The 19,087-nt window shown below is 43.0% G+C and overlaps 1 protein-coding gene across 2 annotated transcripts; it reads right to left on the bottom strand.

The window, feature by feature from the left end:
• Positions 1-1,204: 1,204 nt before the first annotated feature.
• On the bottom strand, positions 1,205-17,378 carry LOC119652569 (transmembrane protein 65). Of its 2 annotated transcripts, XM_038056782.1 has the most exons (6): positions 16,769-17,375; positions 9,591-9,716; positions 9,278-9,319; positions 8,570-8,637; positions 4,325-4,528; positions 1,205-2,950 (listed from the first exon to the last, which is right to left on the bottom strand). In XM_038056782.1, the coding sequence occupies exons 1-6, from the start codon at positions 17,052-17,054 to the stop codon at positions 2,789-2,791; spliced, it is 888 nt and encodes a 295-aa protein (XP_037912710.1). In that variant the 5' UTR covers positions 17,055-17,375; the 3' UTR covers positions 1,205-2,788. The 2 variants fall into 2 exon arrangements, with proteins under 2 accessions (XP_037912710.1, XP_037912711.1); XM_038056783.1 differs by lacking the exon at positions 9,591-9,716 and having other exon boundaries at positions 16,769-17,378.
• Positions 17,379-19,087: the final 1,709 nt, after the last annotated feature.

The raw sequence follows: 19,087 nt of genomic DNA, 5'->3' as shown, positions 1-19,087 counted from the left end.
TGAGGAGAATAATAGAAGCTAAACGAGAGAACGACCAGTGTCGAATCAGTTACAACCATGGTTTGTATATTTGATTATCCTGAAGTCTCCAAATATTTGGCGACCCTGAAGTCTCTAAAGTTGAAAGTTTGGGCAAGGGGCTGGCCACGTTCAACGTATGAACGACAGACGGATACCTAACAAGGAAAGGAGAGGAAAATGGCAAAAACTGGTAGGAAAACGAAGATAACCCATCACTGTTCGGATTTCAAAATTGAAGGATGCAATAGATCGAGATGGTTGGAGGAAAGACCGTGAAGGGCAAGGCCCGAAATGGGCTACAGAACCCCGACAACAATGTTATGGAGATGATGAGGTCTGGGCGCCATTTTTTCGTCCTAGAAAAGGCGTCATACATACATGACAATACACTTGCTCGCTGGGTTAAACTGCTCTATTTCAATCCAAAGAGCAAAATCAGAAGCTTGGCAAATACTTTAAAATGGCTTCGCGCCTTAATTGGTGTTCACTAAGGAAATGACTTCTCTTTGTTTTTGACAGGAAACGGAACTATCACGCACGATATGCAACGTTTAGCCTCCTACATATTGCTCTTTGCAGATGATGTTTTTCAAACGACCCACGGCAAAACTGATCTTCAACATCGTCGAATGATCGCCTTATGCAGCAGGATCTACAAATGGCCAAATCTGAAAAAAAGTAAATGACGGCTAACCCCATGGAAATCGGTACCTTCATTGCCAGTAGCAGTGGTCTGCCCAGAGCGATTCAAGTAACTGCGATCAGTTCTTTCAGGTTATGGTAAACTTTTTGTATTAGCGAAGCCTGTCCGAAACGCGCTCCACAATTGAATCAACAACCGTCCCAAATCCGAAAACTACCATGGGGTTGTTGGGCCAATCACAGTCTATAGTATCGATTTTCAAGCAGGCACCAAAAAAAGTCCTCGCTGAGTCACGGTTAGGGAAATGAAGATATTAAGGTGTAGATATTATAGATGTATAAATATAAAGAAATTTCTAGATTTCAACCCTGCAAATTCCCAGATTTCATATGAAAGAACTTGCTATTTACTACCTGAGGGAGGAGGTGTCGTTATTTGAGTGTGAGTACTGAAATAAGAACTAGTTCTTATAGGGGTAAATCATCATTACTCGAATCTAGATCTTGTCTACATTAATTGGTTCAATAAGCCAAATTTAAATTGAGGGCGGAATTCAAGTGTAATTATTTTTGATTTTTTTTTTCTCACAATTTCTTTTATCACCTAATTCGTTAATTCACTAACTTACACAACATTGAAAGTATTTTCTTCCCTACAGACATTTGAAATTTTCACATATCTAAGAGTTTTAATTGTACATGGACTCCACTGAAATGTTAAAGCTTTTAATTTGGACATTTATTGCTACAATATATACTACAAATTTACCATCTATTGGGCTAACACCAAACAACATTTATAAGTTACATTTACATCCAATAGATTGACTTTAGCAGCACACTGGCTGGAATTGTATTGACTTTTTTCAGTATTAGCTACACAATAAATTTCTAAGCTCAGATTTCGGTTGTGGAATGCTTTAATGCTTGCTCCAAATCTATTTCTAGGCATAAGATCTAGTCATGAAGTTAGATTATCACTAAGACAGGTATAGGTGACATACTACTTGTTTCGCTATGGAAGAACGCATACGATTTTTTTATAGCCACCAAATATACTATCGAAAAATATGCTGACTTTGATCGCTATTTACTAGATATATGAAGACTTAATTTCATTGAGTAATGAATAATTTTAAATGCCCTAAAATTGTTAAATGCATGTTGTTCGATTTATCTAAAGATATCAATTTTTTTTCTGCCGATCTTATCGGTGACCAATTTTGCTTCAAATCGAACATGGAAGCATAATTCAATGTTTCGGTTTTTATTGCGCTTTTTATTGCTTTCCTAACTCCTGCGCTCGTTTCTTAAATGTAATCAAAATCGTTCGCTAACTGCAAACAAAATCGGATCGTCGAAATCTACACTAATTCTAACACAATCGTAAGCACCATAGAGTTGAAGATTTCACAAAATAATTGTGTTAATTTTGGCAAATAAGAGAAAAATATATCATAAAATAAAATTTATTAAAATCATCCTTGAAACTCGAACAAGTTAAATTCTTAGCGAAAAAGCGTAACATCAAAAATACATTCTATACCAAAGTTAACCTAAAACGGACAAACTAATCAACAATAAATAAGAAAAGATAAATTCACTCAGCCTTGAATAATTTGTGTGACTGACTAGTTTTGCGTATGTTTATTCCCTATTTCGATTTATTATTGCTATAATTCGCCTCGGCGTTTGTTGGAACTATTCTATTACTTTAAGTACCTATTGATTTTGATTTGTATCTCTATTTGTGATCCCCAGGTTTCCATATTGATATCTATTTGTATTCGGACACTTGACATTTATCTGTTTGGTAACATCGAAGTAACATAACTTCCACGGAAAATAGGAATAAAAGAGCACCTTACGCTAGTTAATCATAGCCAATGAAATTCACTTAATGAGTATAAGAATCTGGCAAACGAAGGAACAGCCTTGGCCCTATTCGTTCGAAATAATTTACATCAAATATAATTTCTATATTTCTAATATACCTTTACGTCCTTAGAATACTTCAGGAAGAAACGCGATTTGACTTTATCTCGTAATTTAAGTTTAAGAGTTAAAACTCGTAAAGTCAGTGTAGAAATATATACAACGTCGTATATCATAAGAAATTGTGGACTTATCTGACAGCAGCAGTTGTTCCTTGTTTTGATTCATTTTTTTCGGATTTTGTACTTTTTTCGTCCTGTTCGTCTTCCTCGTCGTCATCTTTCTTCTTATCCATAAATAATAATGGGAACATGCCGATTAGACAACCAGCAGTGATCCCAATAATTCGACCCTGCCAAAAGCATATATTTTATAAGAAATGATTTCGAAATAAAGTGGAGAATCTACATAGTATAGTTAGTTAAGTTCTGTCAATCGATGCGTATAGCGAGAAATGTTAGGCCGCCGAAACTGGCAACACTGCGGATAGAGGGTACCTAACCATACCCCACTTCCGTCGGACTTTCAGGTGCCGAAGGTCAGTAGCGCGTGAACGACAACACGATGAAGTTCGGTAACTACGAAAAAATAATCGCGATTATTGCGTTGCATCAATGTGGGAATACGCCGAAAAAGATTCATAGTTTGTTAAAAAAGCTGCCGGTAAACGAATGATTCGTTTTTAGGACATTATCTGGATACCGCTGATGTGGTTGAAAGGCCGCAGGAGGGGCGCCCGCGCTCCGTACGTCACCGGAATGTTGTACATACTATGTGTGAGCGTGTTCGTCACAATCCTCTCCGCAAGCATAAACGAATGTCGGCGGAAATGGGCGTTTCAACTCGAAGTATGGGTCGTATTTTATGAGAAGATCTCGGTCTCGATGCGTACCGGCGGTGCGTTAGCCACATGTTAGCGTCAAAACTGAAGGAAATCCGGCGAACACGGTATGCAGCTCTTCTGCAACGATTTCCCAGTAAAAAATATCGCAAAATTCTATTTTCTGATGAACAAATGTTTATCATCGAGGAAAAATTCAACCGACAAAATGCTCACAATTATTATGAAGCCAAAGAAAATGCTCCGCGAGTCCAACGTCGTCAGCATCCGACTTCTGTCATGGTATAGTGGGGCATTTCATATCACGGAGTAACTAATATTCATTTCTGCGAGGCCGGCGTTAAAACCATACACGCTCACAGTATGAAAGGATGTTAGAGGATGTAGTTGAGCCATTGGAAAGCCGTGGTGCTTGCAGCAGGACTCGGCTCCCGCTTGAAAAGCCAAGATAATTCAACAGTGGTTAGCGGCGCATGTTCCTGACTTCATAACCGCGGATGAATAGGCCTCAGGCAGCCCAGATTTGAATCCTCTGGATTACAGCCTTTGGGCTAAGTTAGAGGAGACTGCCCGCGATCGACTTACACAGATTTGGAGTGTTTGAAGGCCAGCATCGTACAACTCGAGAACTGCCGCTTCATACCATGCGTGAAGCGATGGATGCATGGCCTCAGAGACTTTGGGCCTGTATAGCTGCTAGCAGCCGCCATTTTGAATAATTTTTTTCTTTTGAAAGCTCTATGTCTAATGGTGCACTTTTCAATTGATTTGGTTTATTATTTCGTGAGAAAAAAAAAATTGTTTGACTGACAGAACTTATGGCTATACTATGTATATGACGGATTTAATATTTCGTACTTTATTTATTTAAACAAGACTACTTACAGCATTAGCCGCCCGCCGGCTTGATTTCATATCTAATTGATATTCAGTCAATTTCGGTGGCCTCAGCCCCATTACTTCGGACATTCTTTCAATGTAGTATGCAGACCCGATTCCAAGGATGTCGCTCACGGTGTTACCTAATGCAGCAGCCGCCATGGTGGATATGCACATAAACATACCAAATAAATTTTCTATATAATCGCCCTGTGAAATGAAGTTAAATATTGAGTTTTAAGAAAAAGAATAAATTGACATTAATATGGGATGAGAGGAAATAGTGTTGCATATTTTCAATAGGTGCGTTTCTGGAACTCACGCAGGAATCTTAAGATGCTGTATTGCTACAAGTCGCCCAGTAGGGCCATACAAAAATTTAGGATGGGCTAAAAAGTTCTGTGGAATTAAAAAAAACAATTGGCTTGTAATGGTATGCGTAGCCAAAGACGGGGCAATATCCTCTGTCTCTTTGAAGAAGGAAGATGGGACATTTACCGAGAATGAGGAGAGGCTTCTCAGAACTCATTTCCCGGAGTCCTACCCCACGGTGGCAGGCGACAACAATCTGCCTGACACCCCAACAACGAATAAAAGGAGAAGAAAGGAGAACTGGAAACTAGCAAAAGAGGTATGCTCAGAAGCTAGGCTAAAGTGGGCAACGGGAACTTTTAAACCATTGAAATCACTCGGAGTAAATGGCATTTTCTTAGCACTAATCCAGAGAGGCGTAGGAATCATCTTACGAGTCTCTTCTGAGGGTGGTAAGGGGGATACCAAAGGCATGGAGACGGGCAAAAGTGGTCTTTAATCTGAAAGCGGGTAAAAAAGATCCCTTTCAGACCAATTTGCCTAACATCGTTGGTACTCAAAACGGTGGAGAATATATATTAGAACTAGCGTTCTAAAGCGTAATCCCCTACACCACTGTCAACATGCTTACCGGACAGGACAGTCTATTGAAACTGCTCTGTATCAGCTGACAGATGTATTACGGCATGCCATAGAAACAAAAGAAAGCAATGTGCGCGTTTCTGGATATCGAAGGAGCATTCGACAATACATCGCACACAGAAATACAAGATGCCCTGAGCAGGCAAGGAAGTGGGAAACACCCTGGCATTCTGGATGGGCAAAATGCTAGAAAGCAGACAAATAGAAGTACCAACAGATACAAATTCTATTGTCATGAACACTATTCAAAGTTGTCCACAGGGCGGGGTACTATCGCCACTTATGTGGAGCATGGTAGTGGACGAACTCCTGGACGTGCTAACAAATAATACAATACAAGTCCAAGTGTTTTAATCTGTAGGGGCAAATATTTGGGAATTACGCTGGACCAAAAATTACTCTGGAAGGCACATGTCGGAAAGCCACGAGGTTCATAGCAGGAAAAAAATGGGGTTGCAGCCCTATGGGGCGGTAATCTGGGCAGTAAGAACCGAACTCAGTACACAAGCCAGGGAATTACACAAGTTCCAAAGACTGGTTTGCATGTGGATTAGTGGGGCAATGAGGACATGCCCAACAGCATCCCTGGAGGTCCTTCTGGGATTAACCCCTCCCCATCTGCACATACAGATGCAGGCAAGGAGGTCAATAACCAGGATGGCCGGGAGTATCAGTGAGGCGGGGAGCTGCCTAAACCGAAGGAAGATTGATATTCTATCTAGGCGATATCCCGAATTACTGATACCAACGGATAACATAACAAAGAGGTTTCACTTCGATAATAAGTTTGAAATACGTTCGAGTAACAAGGTAAACTGGGAGAGCGTGGCTACGACATACGGCTTAAATCAGCAACTGATTATTTGGTACACTGACGGATCCCTCACAACAGAGGGACCAGGTGTCGGTGTCATTAGTCCAAGGAAAATGTACTTCGAGCCAATGGGCAGGTATATTAGCATATTTCAGGCGGAAATATACGCCATAGACAGATGTGCCTTTTGTCAGAAGTCAGGAGTCAGAACATTACTATTCTCACCGATAGTCAAGCCATCAAGGCATTTAAGTTCAACGAGGTGAATTCTAAACTGGTATGGGAATGCCTTGAGAGACTGAATACACTCGGCTCATCCAACAAGGTCTGGATACTCTGGGTTCCAGACCATGCTCGGTTGGGAGGCAACGAGTGAACTAGCCAAGAGCGGAGCAGGGACGTCTTTACACGGGCCAGAATCCTTCTGTGGAATCGGAAACGGTTTCATGGCTATGACGCTAAGAAATGAGGAGAAACGGTTAAAGCAACTACACCGGGCGGGCCTACCAGGGATGGAGCAGTCCAGGGTGCTCATTGGGGGATACGAACCCATGCGCACAAAGGATTGCTTCAACCTCACCAAAAAAAACCTCCGAATCATAGTGGGAATCCTCACTGGTCACTGTCGGCTAAACTATCATCTAGGGAAGCTAGGGATATCTACGGACACTGCTGGAGGTTTTGCGCGGAGTGTGATGAAACCTCTATACACGTCCTGGGACAGTATCCGGCACTTGTGTGAAGTAGGTCGAGGCATCTGGGAGAACACTTAATACCAGATGCAAAGCTGAAAGATCTGGAAGTAGGGAATATACTAAAGTTCCTGACGGTTATAGACTTATTTGAGATACTATGATTAATAGGTAAACTATAACCAGTAAAAGGGGCGCAATAGTTCTTTAAGGACACGATGCGACTTTCCCTTGACAGAATAATACAAATAAATTCCTCAAACACCTCCACTATGTTCATGACATCAGTTTACTCTCTCACTGGATCATAGACCTTGGCCAAGTAACCTTGGATTTGTAAATTATGAGACGCTAGAGGGCCAAAGGAGGATGGAAATCATACAGCACAGGGATCCATCCTGGAGCCTGTCCTCTGGAACGCTTCCTATGATAGTCTGCTGAGACTCGATATGCCCGAAGTGTCGCGCCTGGTCGGTTATGCAGACGACGTTGCGGCACTTGTTGCCGGACGCACTGTTGAACAGGCGCAAAGCAGACTTGGCATATTGATGCGACGGTTAAGCGGATGGATGACTGCTCACGGTTTCAGCTTTGGGTTGGAAAAAACCGAAGTAGTCATCTTGACCAGAAGGAGAATCCCGACCCTGCGTCCCATATCGAACGGCGAGTTGACTATAAAGTCAAAACCAGCGGTTAACTAGCTTGGTTTAATGCTCGACTCGAAGATGAGCTTCTTCGAGCAAATCAAAGCAGCAGTGGACAGGGCTGCAGCTGGAGTCGGCTAATGGCAAATGTTGGGTGCCCCAAATCTACCAGGAGACGTCTCCTTATGGGAGCAACGCAGTCGGTTCTGCTCTATGGCGCGGAGATATGGGCTGATGCCCTTAACAAGGAAGTGCATCGTAAGCGCCTTGCTCAAGTGCAGAGGCGGGGAATTTTGCAAGTGGCGTCTGTTTACCACACCGTCCCCGAACCGGCCGTGATGGTGCTCGCGGGAGTGATCCCCGTTGCCCTCCTTGTCAAGGAGCGCAAAGCTATCTACCGCCGTAAGGACGAGAACTTAAGAGAGGTGGTTGCCCGGGAAGAACGTCAACACACCCTTACCGGGTGGCAACTTTCAAAATGAGCCAAGGGGCAGATGGACTGCGCGGCTCATCGACAATTTAGACCCGTGGTTGAACCGAACGCACGGTGAGATTGATTATTTCTTCACCCAACTTCTAAGCGGGCATGGAGATTTTCAGTCTTACCTGCACAGGATTGGGAAGGCGCGATCTCCTGATTGTGTGCTCTGCAATGGAATGGCGGACGACGCTGAACACACCTTTTTCTCTTGCGAGAGGTGGAACGACTTTCGTCAGCAGCTTTATGCAGACACAGGGGAGCTTCCTCCAGACAACATTGTCAGAGAGATGCTAAAGAACGCTGGCAGCTGGAATCGTATTGCGCATTATGTTCGGGCTCTTGTTATTGCGAAGAAGATTGAACTCTACCGGCGGAGGGATCGGACGGTAAGGGGTTGGCGGATCATTTTGGATTAAAAGTGAATTTTCCATGAAAAATATAACTAGCAACTGCGTGGATTTTCCGAGGAGTCAATAGTTGCTACTTTTCAACTCGCACCTCACGAATGCTCTCAAACTGGTTCACGTCGTGGTAAGTTACGTCATGTCACCTCACCAAGCTGTGTTTTAACTTGCGCCCGGCCTAAAATTGTCCGACGAAACGCGTCACTGAGCATATTACCCACAAATAGTCTGTAAATTAGAAAGTAATTTTATGTATACTTACAGCAATTATCATAGTAAAATTATCCAAAAAGCCAAAGCCTAAAAATGGGATGGCGTTGATCCAAAACACTAAAAACAAAAATTAATGAATTTATGATCCGATGTCCATAGTTACCAGAATGGGCGAAACGTAAGATACCGTTTAAACTAAGGATGTGCCAAAATTCTAACACTTTCTTAGTTTTCGACTTTCAAAATATGGCGCTCGTAAATAGTGCTATACTCTTCAACGAATGGCACTGTAATCTTGATAACCAAGCAAATAAATTGTCTGCAAGCAGATATGACCCCCTTGGTATCTTTTCATGTATATTTGAAATTTGAATAGCTTGTGCGGAATATATTATAAGACTCCCCTTGTCGTACGATAATGTCAACTATTTTAGAGTGGGTTATTGGGTTGGATTGGAACTATCCGCAGGGTCATCATGGTAGAAATCTTCAGGCTTATCGCCACAAAGCCCACAAATCACGCACATGGCAAAGGGTGAAGCCCGAGACATACAACCTCAAGGAAAGCCACGAAAAAGATTATCGTTATTGGGATTTGCCAATTGGAGAACGTAATCATTGTCCAAAATTAATAGCCGTAAATGAAAAAGCGATTTGCAATCGGATTTTTATGTTCCTTCTAACATCTCCTAGTTTTCTTTTCGAAGTAAAAAAGGTGTCTTACTTTTCGTCCATCTTCCATATAAAATATACTTACATTTATGGAGATCTGAGCTGCTTGGTGGTTTCGCGATCTGAACTGGAATTTTGGCAATAAAACATGATGGTATTAGTTTTCATTTTTGAGCTACTATTGCTATAGGCAGCAAATATCTTCGGGTATTTGAATACAATACAAACATTTAACATTTAAATAGATAGCAAAACTCTTGAAAAGATACAGCATGCAAATTAAAGGAGGAATATCTAAGGAATATATGTAGAATAGAAAAATTAACTAATCTAATTCATTAAATTTGTAATAGTGTTAAGAATAAATAGAAGAGAGAAAATAAAACCATAAACAATACCTAATTTTTTCTTCAACCAATCGTCCGGAACCGCGCAGTATGATCCAGTTGGATCAACTTGACCTAAGGCGGGCATTTTTGCTGGTCGTCCGAACTTACTTCGCCATCGTGTTTTGGCTAGCACTCCTGTGTGAGAAAAATAAACCAAAAGAAAACGAAATGATAAATGAAATAATCAACAGAACTTAAAATGAGAAAAACTAAAATATGTGCTTGAAAAAAAAAAGTTATAGACGAACATTAATACAATACGAATAAAGCAATATTTAAGGGTGAAATTGTGGTTACATACAATTATTACGTGGATTGTGAAGATTGGAAAAAATGAATGTGCATAATGTTGTGAATGAAGTAGTTAATTGAACTGTTGCATTTTTAGATTCACAGAAAACTAATTCTTCACTAACCTAAACCCTTCCCAATCTCTTACCGCCATAAGTGTAATCAGATATGAATAATCAAATTATGTCCATGTAAGCAAAGTTTTAAAAATGTAACAAAATTTTGGTTGTCAATCGCCAGTTGCCTCAAATGCAACCTTTTGCTAATATTCTTTCTGACTAGGAGCTTGAAATGTGATTTGGAAAATTTCAATATTATTGCGTCTGAAATTAAAAATTTAATGGGCAACTCATCCGGTGCTAATTGCTGATCTTCCTCGTCTGTAACAAGGATGCATGGCCAGCCAATGAATGGTTCGGGATAGAATTTTGTAACCGCAATACATGACCAAGAATCATCAAAATGAAAAAAAATATCGATTATATTATCCATCTTGACGAAAACGAAACGTTGTCATTTTTAAATTCAACTGAGGTCATTGCTGCCAATTGGGATTTTTTTTAACTCACGAATTGTTCTTTTTAAATGTATTCAAGGTAGGACGAATATCCTCGTACTTTATCTCTGCTATACATTTGGCAGCTATCCAGTTGTTACAACATACAACTTTTTATATCTGCAGGGAATGGTACAGCGAGGACAGTATTTAGAATTCGTTTTGAAGGCAATCGAGCCTTTTGCACCATTTTTCTTAAAGAGATACTGACTATATCCAATGCACCGACAATATGCATAGTTTCCCCTCTACCGTTTAAGCCTTTATTTAGTCAGTGAAAGAACGCAAGTGGAAGCCATCAGGTATTCGCAACAGTTTTAGAGGATACTATTCCAACACTTGTGTGCGCTGATTCCGACGCTTCCGAGAGGGCGACTTTAATTTGAAGGATAAAGAGCATGGCGTTCGTAACTTATACAATCGATGACGGAAATGTTATATAAATTATTATTTTGAATTAACTGAAATGTCGTATCATCTAGTGATCTGATTTGTATTGCAGTTCAGGGAGTTTTGCAAAATTCTGTTATCAATGGTGTTATTAACTAAAAAACAGGAATGTTCGAGTTATGACACTTTTGGCGCAAGTTTGCGGTAATTTGAACAAAGCAATTTTTATATAAAACTGGCTGGACTTGCAAAAACTGCAGATTTTCTTCAGGCAATTGAAGAAATGTGTGAAGAAGTGTCCGGATAGCTGAGTGGTTAGACCCACAAGGCTATGATACGGAAGGTCGCGGTTCAAATCTCGTTGGCGGCAGTGGGATTTGTATTGTGGTTTGACGTCAGAAGCCAGTCGACTAAGCTGTGAATGAGTACCTGAGTCAAATTAGGGTAATAATCTCGGGCAAGCGCAATGCTGAGCACATTGCCTCCTACAGTGTATTGTAGTGTACCGTTACGGTCTTAAATGAAGTGCTCTAACACACTTCAAGGCCCTGATCTAATATGGATTATTATGCCAACGATTATTATTATTAAATTACTACCATAGTTTCCTACCCAAAGCCGCTCACCACGAGGCCCTTCTTAGCTCCTTCAGAACAGGATGTGTGGCCTCCAGAAGCCGGCCAGGTGTTTGAGACCACCAAGTAATTTTGTTTTTTTTTTTGGAATATGGTAGGTGAATGCGATTAGTGACTCCCGCAACAATACTCTATCGAACTAACAACTAAATACCTCCCTGTCATCAGAGAACTAGCCTGAAACCGTTTGACAGGAAGGGAGTTATTAGTTTAGGGACCCCTTTACTATCCGATCCCTCCGCCGGTCGAGTTGAATCTTCTTCGAAATAAGAAGAGCCCGAACATAATGTGCACAATACGATTTCAGCTGCCAGCGTTCTTCAGCATCTCTCTGACAATGTTGTCTGGAATGAGCTCCTCTGTCTGCTTAAAGCTGCTGACGAAAGCCGCCCCACCTCTCGCAAGAGAAAAAGGTGTGTTCAGCGTCGTCCGCCACTCCATTGCAGAACACACAATCAGGAGACCGCGCCTTTTCAATCCTGTACAGGTAAGAGTGAAAATCTCCATTCCTGCTTAGAAGTTGGATAAGGAAGTAATCAATCTCACTGTGCGTTCGGTTCAACCACGGGACTAAATTGTCGATGAGCCGCGCAGTCCATCTGTCCCTTGGTTCATTTTGCCAAGAAAGTTGCCACTCGGTTAGGGTGCGTTGACGTTCTTCACGGGCAACCACCTCTCTTAAGTTCTCGTCCTTACGGCGGTAGATAGCTTTGCGCTTCTTGGTAAGAAGGGCAACGGTGATCACCATCACGGCCGGTTCAGAGACGGTACGATAAGCAGACGCCACTTGCAAAGTTCCCCGCCTTTGCACTTGAGCAACGTGCTTACGATGCACCTCCTTGTCAAGGGCAACAGCACATATCTCCGCGCCATAGAGCAGAACTCGCTTCAGCGAGTCTATTGCGGATGAGCTTCTCGAGCACTTTCAAGGATACACCGTGGTCGGTATGCAGACGGGAGCTCCGGATCTCCTTAACCCTTGCTGATCAGTGTGAGTCTGGCTACTTTCCAGCAACAAGAAACAAGTCGGAAAACCGGAAGCTGGACGCTTCAAGTATGAAAGTTTGTTATAAAATGATGTAACTCACTGTATGCATGAGCCTTCACAGTTCCCACATTTTCACCAAATTTGGTGTCAATCGCTATAACCGCCTCCGAGAAAAATGCGTATGACGGACAGACGGACAGTAAACCGATTTTAATAAGGTTTTGTATTACACAAAACCTTAAAAATGCCTTCCTTCAAGCAAGCGTTGAACGCCTCAAGCAGCAATTCTGGCCGTTGGTGGAACACCAGTTTGTAAACTTCCGTCGGGATGCCATCAGGACCTGGCGTCTTCTTGTTTTTCATAGTGAGAACCGCTTCTTCGAGCTCTCTCATTGTGAAAAGGGAGCAATCCTCGACACTTTCCGCGCTATTGACATCAACCCGTACAGTATGTCTGGGGAACAATGCCCGCACAATGCGGTCCATCTGGTTGGCACTTAGTATGCAGGGCCTCCGCAGAGCCCCGATTTTCCGGGTGACAAGCTTATAGCCAAGTCCCCACGGGTCCTCATTCACCTCGTTGACAAAGTTCTGCCAGTTGCGAGCTTTGCTTTTATTTATAGCGCTGCGGAGTCCCCTTTTTGCTGATCTATACTGTGCCTTTATGACACATACCTTCTCGTTGGCGTGCAAATGTTGTCCCAAATGGCGCAGCTTATGACACTCCCTGCGTAGATCAGCCATTTTTGCCGTCCACCAGTCATAGAAGGCTCACACGTCGTCGTTATCAGGTTCATCACTGAATTTACGACGATGTACTAGTGATCACTTGCCGAGAAATCTTCTAGGACTCGCCATCCGTCCACCGATGATGCCAGAGATTCTGACACAAAAGTGATGTTAGGAATGCTTTCTTCACAACTTGGGCGTCGAAACGTTGGCGTGGATCCGGTGTTTAAAACTACGAGACGCCATTTCTAGAATCCGTTTTCCTCTGGAGTCTGACTGAAGCATACCCCATTCAAGAACCCCTGCATTAAAATCACCGCCTAAAAGGATTCGTCCCTCTGTGCTCGAAATGGCGTTCCCCAGAACATCAAGCCGGCGTCGAAAGTCCGTCAGGTAAATGCTAAAAAAAGTTATCCCTAAACACCGAATTCAGACAAACCCGTCCCCTCGTCCTCCGACACGAACACAAAGTCCAGATGGCAGCGGTGCCCGATAAGTTGTTTCGGTATTGCTCGCTAATTAGCATTAGATTAGCGTTTACTTCCGCAGCGAACTACGCTAGCAAATGGTGAGCGGTTACACTCCGTTGCACGTTGATGTGTAAAATGCGGATCATGTCATTTGCACCCTAGCTCTTTCCAATTCCGCCCTGAAGATTGGACACCGTCCCGACCCCGCAGTGTGTGTGACGCTCTCACCAGACGCACCACGATTCCTGCAGACAACGCAACTCTCGCTTTCATTGCAGATCTTCGTTTGATGACCCACTTGGCCGCATCTCCGGCATGCTGTCCTCCTGTCCGATCCCTTGCAAGTTGCTGACGTGTGTCCATAGTCCAGACACCTGTAGCACTTGGTGGGGACAATCCGCATTCGAACCCGCATATTGCTCGGGGACTTTGGGCCCCGAGCATTTACAGAGGTGATACCTATCTGGGCATTGGTTACCTCTGGACATTCACGCTTTATTGCCTCCTCCACTTCGACCTTTTCTGGGAGGCAGTCAAGATCCTGGATTTCTAGAGAGCTAGACTGGAAACAAGAGCCTTCTCCTCCAATAACCCCTTGACCACTTCGCAGAAAGTACTCTTGCTAGTCGTCTTTCGGCCCAGTTCGACGAGAACTCAGCCATTCCTCGTTATCCGTATAGAAGACACCTCTACTCCGTTGTCTTTGGGTTTCATCCTGTAGTGGATTTCACTAAGGACTTCCGCAAATGTCTTGGCGTAATGAGCAAAGCCGACGGTCTAGTCCTTCTTCGTTTTCTCATCTTTTCTGCTTCTGGCTTCCGGATGGCAGCCTCCTTGTCTTTGGACAGACGTGTATCTGGCGGCGTAATCGGTTGTTTCTTTCTCCTTCTTCGCCTTATTTTTTTGGGCCCTGGAAACTACTTCGATAAAGTCAGGCACGTCGTCCTCTATCCGCTTTTTCCCCAGTTCGCTTTGCAGTGGGCTATCTGCGGTCGACGCAAGCAGTGTTCTCAGCGGGGACTGCGGTTGTTTCTGCTCTCCAATCGTTTTCCGCTGCTCTCCACGTTCGCATATAGGAGGAGATGCGGTCCAATAGTGCCTCCAGTTCCTGTTTCCATTTTTGACATCTTTGCGGACGTTCCTCTGGAGGAACATTGCCGACTGCAAACACTTCACCACTGCTGCGCATTTTCTGGTGAGCCTTTCTTCTTTGGCTCTAGCTAGGACGGTTGACTGCAGTTGCATCCGGTTTGTATCCGAATCTATCTGTTCAGGACTAGTGATTCTGACTGAGCTTTCTTTCGGAGCAGGAGCACTACTAGGTATTGGAGTCTCCGCACTCTGGGTCGCGCCACTTGATAAGGCTTCCTCTTTATTTGGGTGTCCCGGTGTCATATCGGGTATATCAGCGCTCGAAGCCTCTTTCGCTGATCGCTGCGGTGAACGACGCATTTTTGTGCTGCGCCCAAACGCACTCAGCTCTCCCTCCATCCCTGTTGCTTCGTCGATTTTTTTATTAATTTACGTGTATACTCCTTGGAAAACCAAACAGTAGCCTGATTGACGCTGCACTTTCGGCATTTTCTCAACAAGATGAACCAATGCCGCGTTCGTCGATGCCTCAGATATCGTAATCGGTGCTGCTCGTCATCAGTAGGTGATCCAAAACTGGCAACCGTTGAGTATCTTCTCAAAGCAGTTGAATCCCGCTTAACGGAACTACAGAACATACGATCGATCTTGAGCTATTAACCCCGTATCTGACTACCTTGTTCATATTTGCCTTGTGGCAAAAGCACGACAAAGCGTACCCTCGCTAACTTAGGCACCTAACTTTCATTAGCCAGTTTACATCGGATATTCAACATGAGTCTGGTAGTAGCCGACGGTTTGTCCCGGATCGCAGAAGTCAACATCCCAGTCGCAGTTGAATGTTAGCCAATAACTTCGGTCCAAAAGGATGATGCAGTTCTTCAGAGCCTATCGTTGGACTCTAAATACAAGCTCAAGAAGCTCCCAATCTTCGCTATTTGCTGTATGGAAATATTTCGCTTATACACGATCTTTCGAACCGGCTAGTCGTTAACAAGTATTTCTGGGCGTCCATGAACAAGATCATTCATTCTTGGGCCAGGGAGTGCATTGCATGCCAGAAGCGTAATGCTCCTAGGCATGTTATGTCTTAGGTTAACAAAGCCGATCCACACCACAAATCTTGACATGGCAAATCAGATAACTTTCCATCTGAATATAGGAAAAGTAGAAAAACTGCCGTTTATGCGAGCTTCCTCAAAATTTGCGTTGATTCAGTGTATCCATGGTAACTGAGTTTTTTTAAACACATTCTCTGATAACAGGCAATATCGTTCTAATGGGATTATTTTGAGAAGATAATTTAGATGCGTCTATTTTTTGAAATCATATCAGAGTCCGTAGGTAAGATAATTTGACGAAAACACCTGTACACAACTGCTGGTCGTGACAATTTTTAATGTCTCAGCCAAAAACAAAAAATGTTGATATAGACCGAGTTCGACATTGGTCAAGTTTCTTTCTGTGTTGGAGGTCAGGCCGCAACTCCATAGAGGCTTGCTCTGCAGCCAGAGATGGAATGACCTCAACTCCATTCATGACTAGTTAGCGGCAGTTCAATCTGAACTTCGTCAGTCATGACTCACTGAGGTTCCCCGCAGCAACGAAGTGTAAAGTAGTAAATCGAACTGCGCGCACTGAGTGTCACAACTGCTTTACGCACGTACCAAAGATAGAGTTATGTCTACAGATAAGGCGCACAATGCCGCATGCTCGGAATTCGATGCAAAGCAAATGATAACAAAATAAATAGAGCCGCGACTGGCCTAAACGGGAGAACAGACAAACACACAACACACATAGAGCTGTCAAGGGCCACCCGACAAGTGCAAATAAGAGTTCAAAGATAGTTACTTTGTGCCGGAAGACTGAGAAGTGGCGGAAAACTTCAGAGTTGGAAGGAAGGTGCAAGAGTTTGGACAGCACACGACACTATAGAAATGAAGAAGTAGAGGTAGATGAAGGCGCGGATAGAGTCGATTAGTTCTCTTCAGTTTTCAATCAGAATTAAGTGAACGCAAAGGTCATTTACTCACCCACAAACTCTTCTTTGATCTTCTGAGATTCGTATTTCTCCAGAGCAGTCCTTAGGGCCGTTCGTTCGACATCATTCAGGGAGACCAGCAACTCGTACGCCCGATCACTGGTCAAAGGAGCACTGTCCACAATAGGATCCCGAACCGTGAACTTAGAGTAAAGCGCGGAGTTTGAAGGGTGCAAAATAATCCCATTACGCGGGTGTTTGGAAAACGCATAGCGTCGAACTTCTTTTCGCAGGAATTTCACTGAAAATGATGGCAACAACCTTGAACTGTTGAGCATTTTCTGAGGAACTTTGGAGATCTTTCGGGCAGGTTTGTATGCAGATACTTTGAGCGGACGCGCTCAAAATGCAGAATTCACGCACTAAGTGGAGGATTAAAACCTCACTTGCAAATTATTCGAAGCGGAACCAAGACACCACCAACGCACACACTCGTTCTGAGATCGAAATGACTCTGCTTCCACTTTTGACATATGACAAACATTTGTCAGAGAAAATTTAGCTGTCAGTACTGGGAAAGAGGGAGAGAGAAAAATGAGAGAATTCAGTTCAATTGTTGAAAGTTGAAAGGCAACAATTCGCATGGAGCGGCCTCTGCCTGTCGATTGTGAGAAGAAATATTTTATCCGTTATAGAAAATTTAGGGAAAATATTCCTTTTGTTATTTTGAGTGTTTTGAGAACAAAATAAACTAAAATGTTGCTTTGTAATCATGTTCATAATTGGAAATGGAAATAAAATTAATAATAGGTATTAAATACCTATTTCTGTTTATAAATAAGGTATTTCATATTAGAGATGGAGAAATGAGGGGGATTCCCAGAAATACAACGACGCCAGATGTATACGCATTTATCCGTGACGTGTGTGAGATGAAAAGTGCAAAATCTCCTGAAAAAGGCTAATATGTTGCTAAATATGTATAATCCGGGGAAAAGAAAAGAAATTCGTGATCAACTTCTCAAGAAAGAAAATGGGATGTAAATCGGTATACATTTCGAGTTATTACATCCAAAATGAGAAGGTATCACTTATAGAATACAACCGGAAGTATTTATTGAAGTCTAGACCTCCTTCCCCCGATTCACTTTTTTTTTTGAGGAGGTGGAAATCTTCAAAAGACACTGGTCTGGACACACCAGTGTGTGGGATTTTTACCCACTAAAACCACCCCCGACCCCCCTCCCTCCCTCCCATTTCTTCTATACGCGGTGCACGTGACCGATTTTCTCCTTTCCTCTGCCTTTCGCAATTTATCTTGAATAGATGTGATCATGGAGTTGACCGCATCCCAATTCTCTTGATGTGCTACTATTTTCGGCACCAGATTTTCTGGTACCAGCACCTCTCCTAGAGTCTCCTCTAGGTTCCTCCTTTCTTCCACAAATCTCGGACAGTGGAAAAATACATGCTGTGGGTCCTCGCAATTTGGACAACCGGATAAGGTCTCCAATTTAAACCTGTGCAGGTATTGGCGATATCCTCCATGCCCCGTGAGAAACTGGGTGAGATTTTAATTGATCTCACCGTGTCGTCTCTCCAACCACTCCTTGATGGCAGGAATGAGCCTGTGAGTCCACCGACCCTTTCCCGAGCGTTCCCACCGCTCTTGTCATCTATTTATGGATCTCTCCCTCTCAGCGTTCTTCGTCTGCGATAAGGGAGAGATTGGCTCCGCATGGCATATATTCGCTATCTCATCTGCCGATTCACTCTCTGTCTGCCTGTCTGTTTGTCGTGCCTATTATCTCGGAAACGGGTACTTCTATTGATACAAAATTTGATAGAAAAGTGGGATCTGTCATTCCCCTCGCATGCAGTAACATAGTTCCACGGTGTTGGCTTTCAAATGAAGGGTCTCGATAAGTACTTTCCGAAGCCGGAATTTGTTTCGGCATTTGTTGCAAAGGGGAGGAGTGCGGGGGTCCGAAAAGGATCAGTTAATTCAAAGACCCGTTCTCAGAAACTACCCAAATCAAATATATAAGAAACACATAGTATCTACGTATCTGTTATCTCAAAGTACTCTCCATGCCGGTTCCGGAAAGTTAATAATAGTATATTTCCATATTTATTATAAGTATATTTTTTCGAAATTGACCTGGAACCCCCCCCCCCCCCCCTGCTTTTGAGTAATGTTTTTTTATAATACACGGAGGTGTTAAAAAATCTTAGAAAGATACATCCATTTCAGCTCTGCCGTGTGAACGTCAAAGCTGGCATGGATGTAGTGTGGGATTCCCACTCACTAAAAAAGCAGTCCCCCCTCTCTCCTGCCCATGCCCCACGGGACCATCATTTAGGCATTACT

This window comes from Hermetia illucens, chromosome 3, assembly GCF_905115235.1.
Source record: "Hermetia illucens chromosome 3, iHerIll2.2.curated.20191125, whole genome shotgun sequence".
In the NCBI taxonomy this organism is placed as follows: Eukaryota; Metazoa; Arthropoda; class Insecta; order Diptera; family Stratiomyidae; genus Hermetia; species Hermetia illucens.
This window is presented reverse-complemented; position numbering and strand designations above follow the sequence as displayed.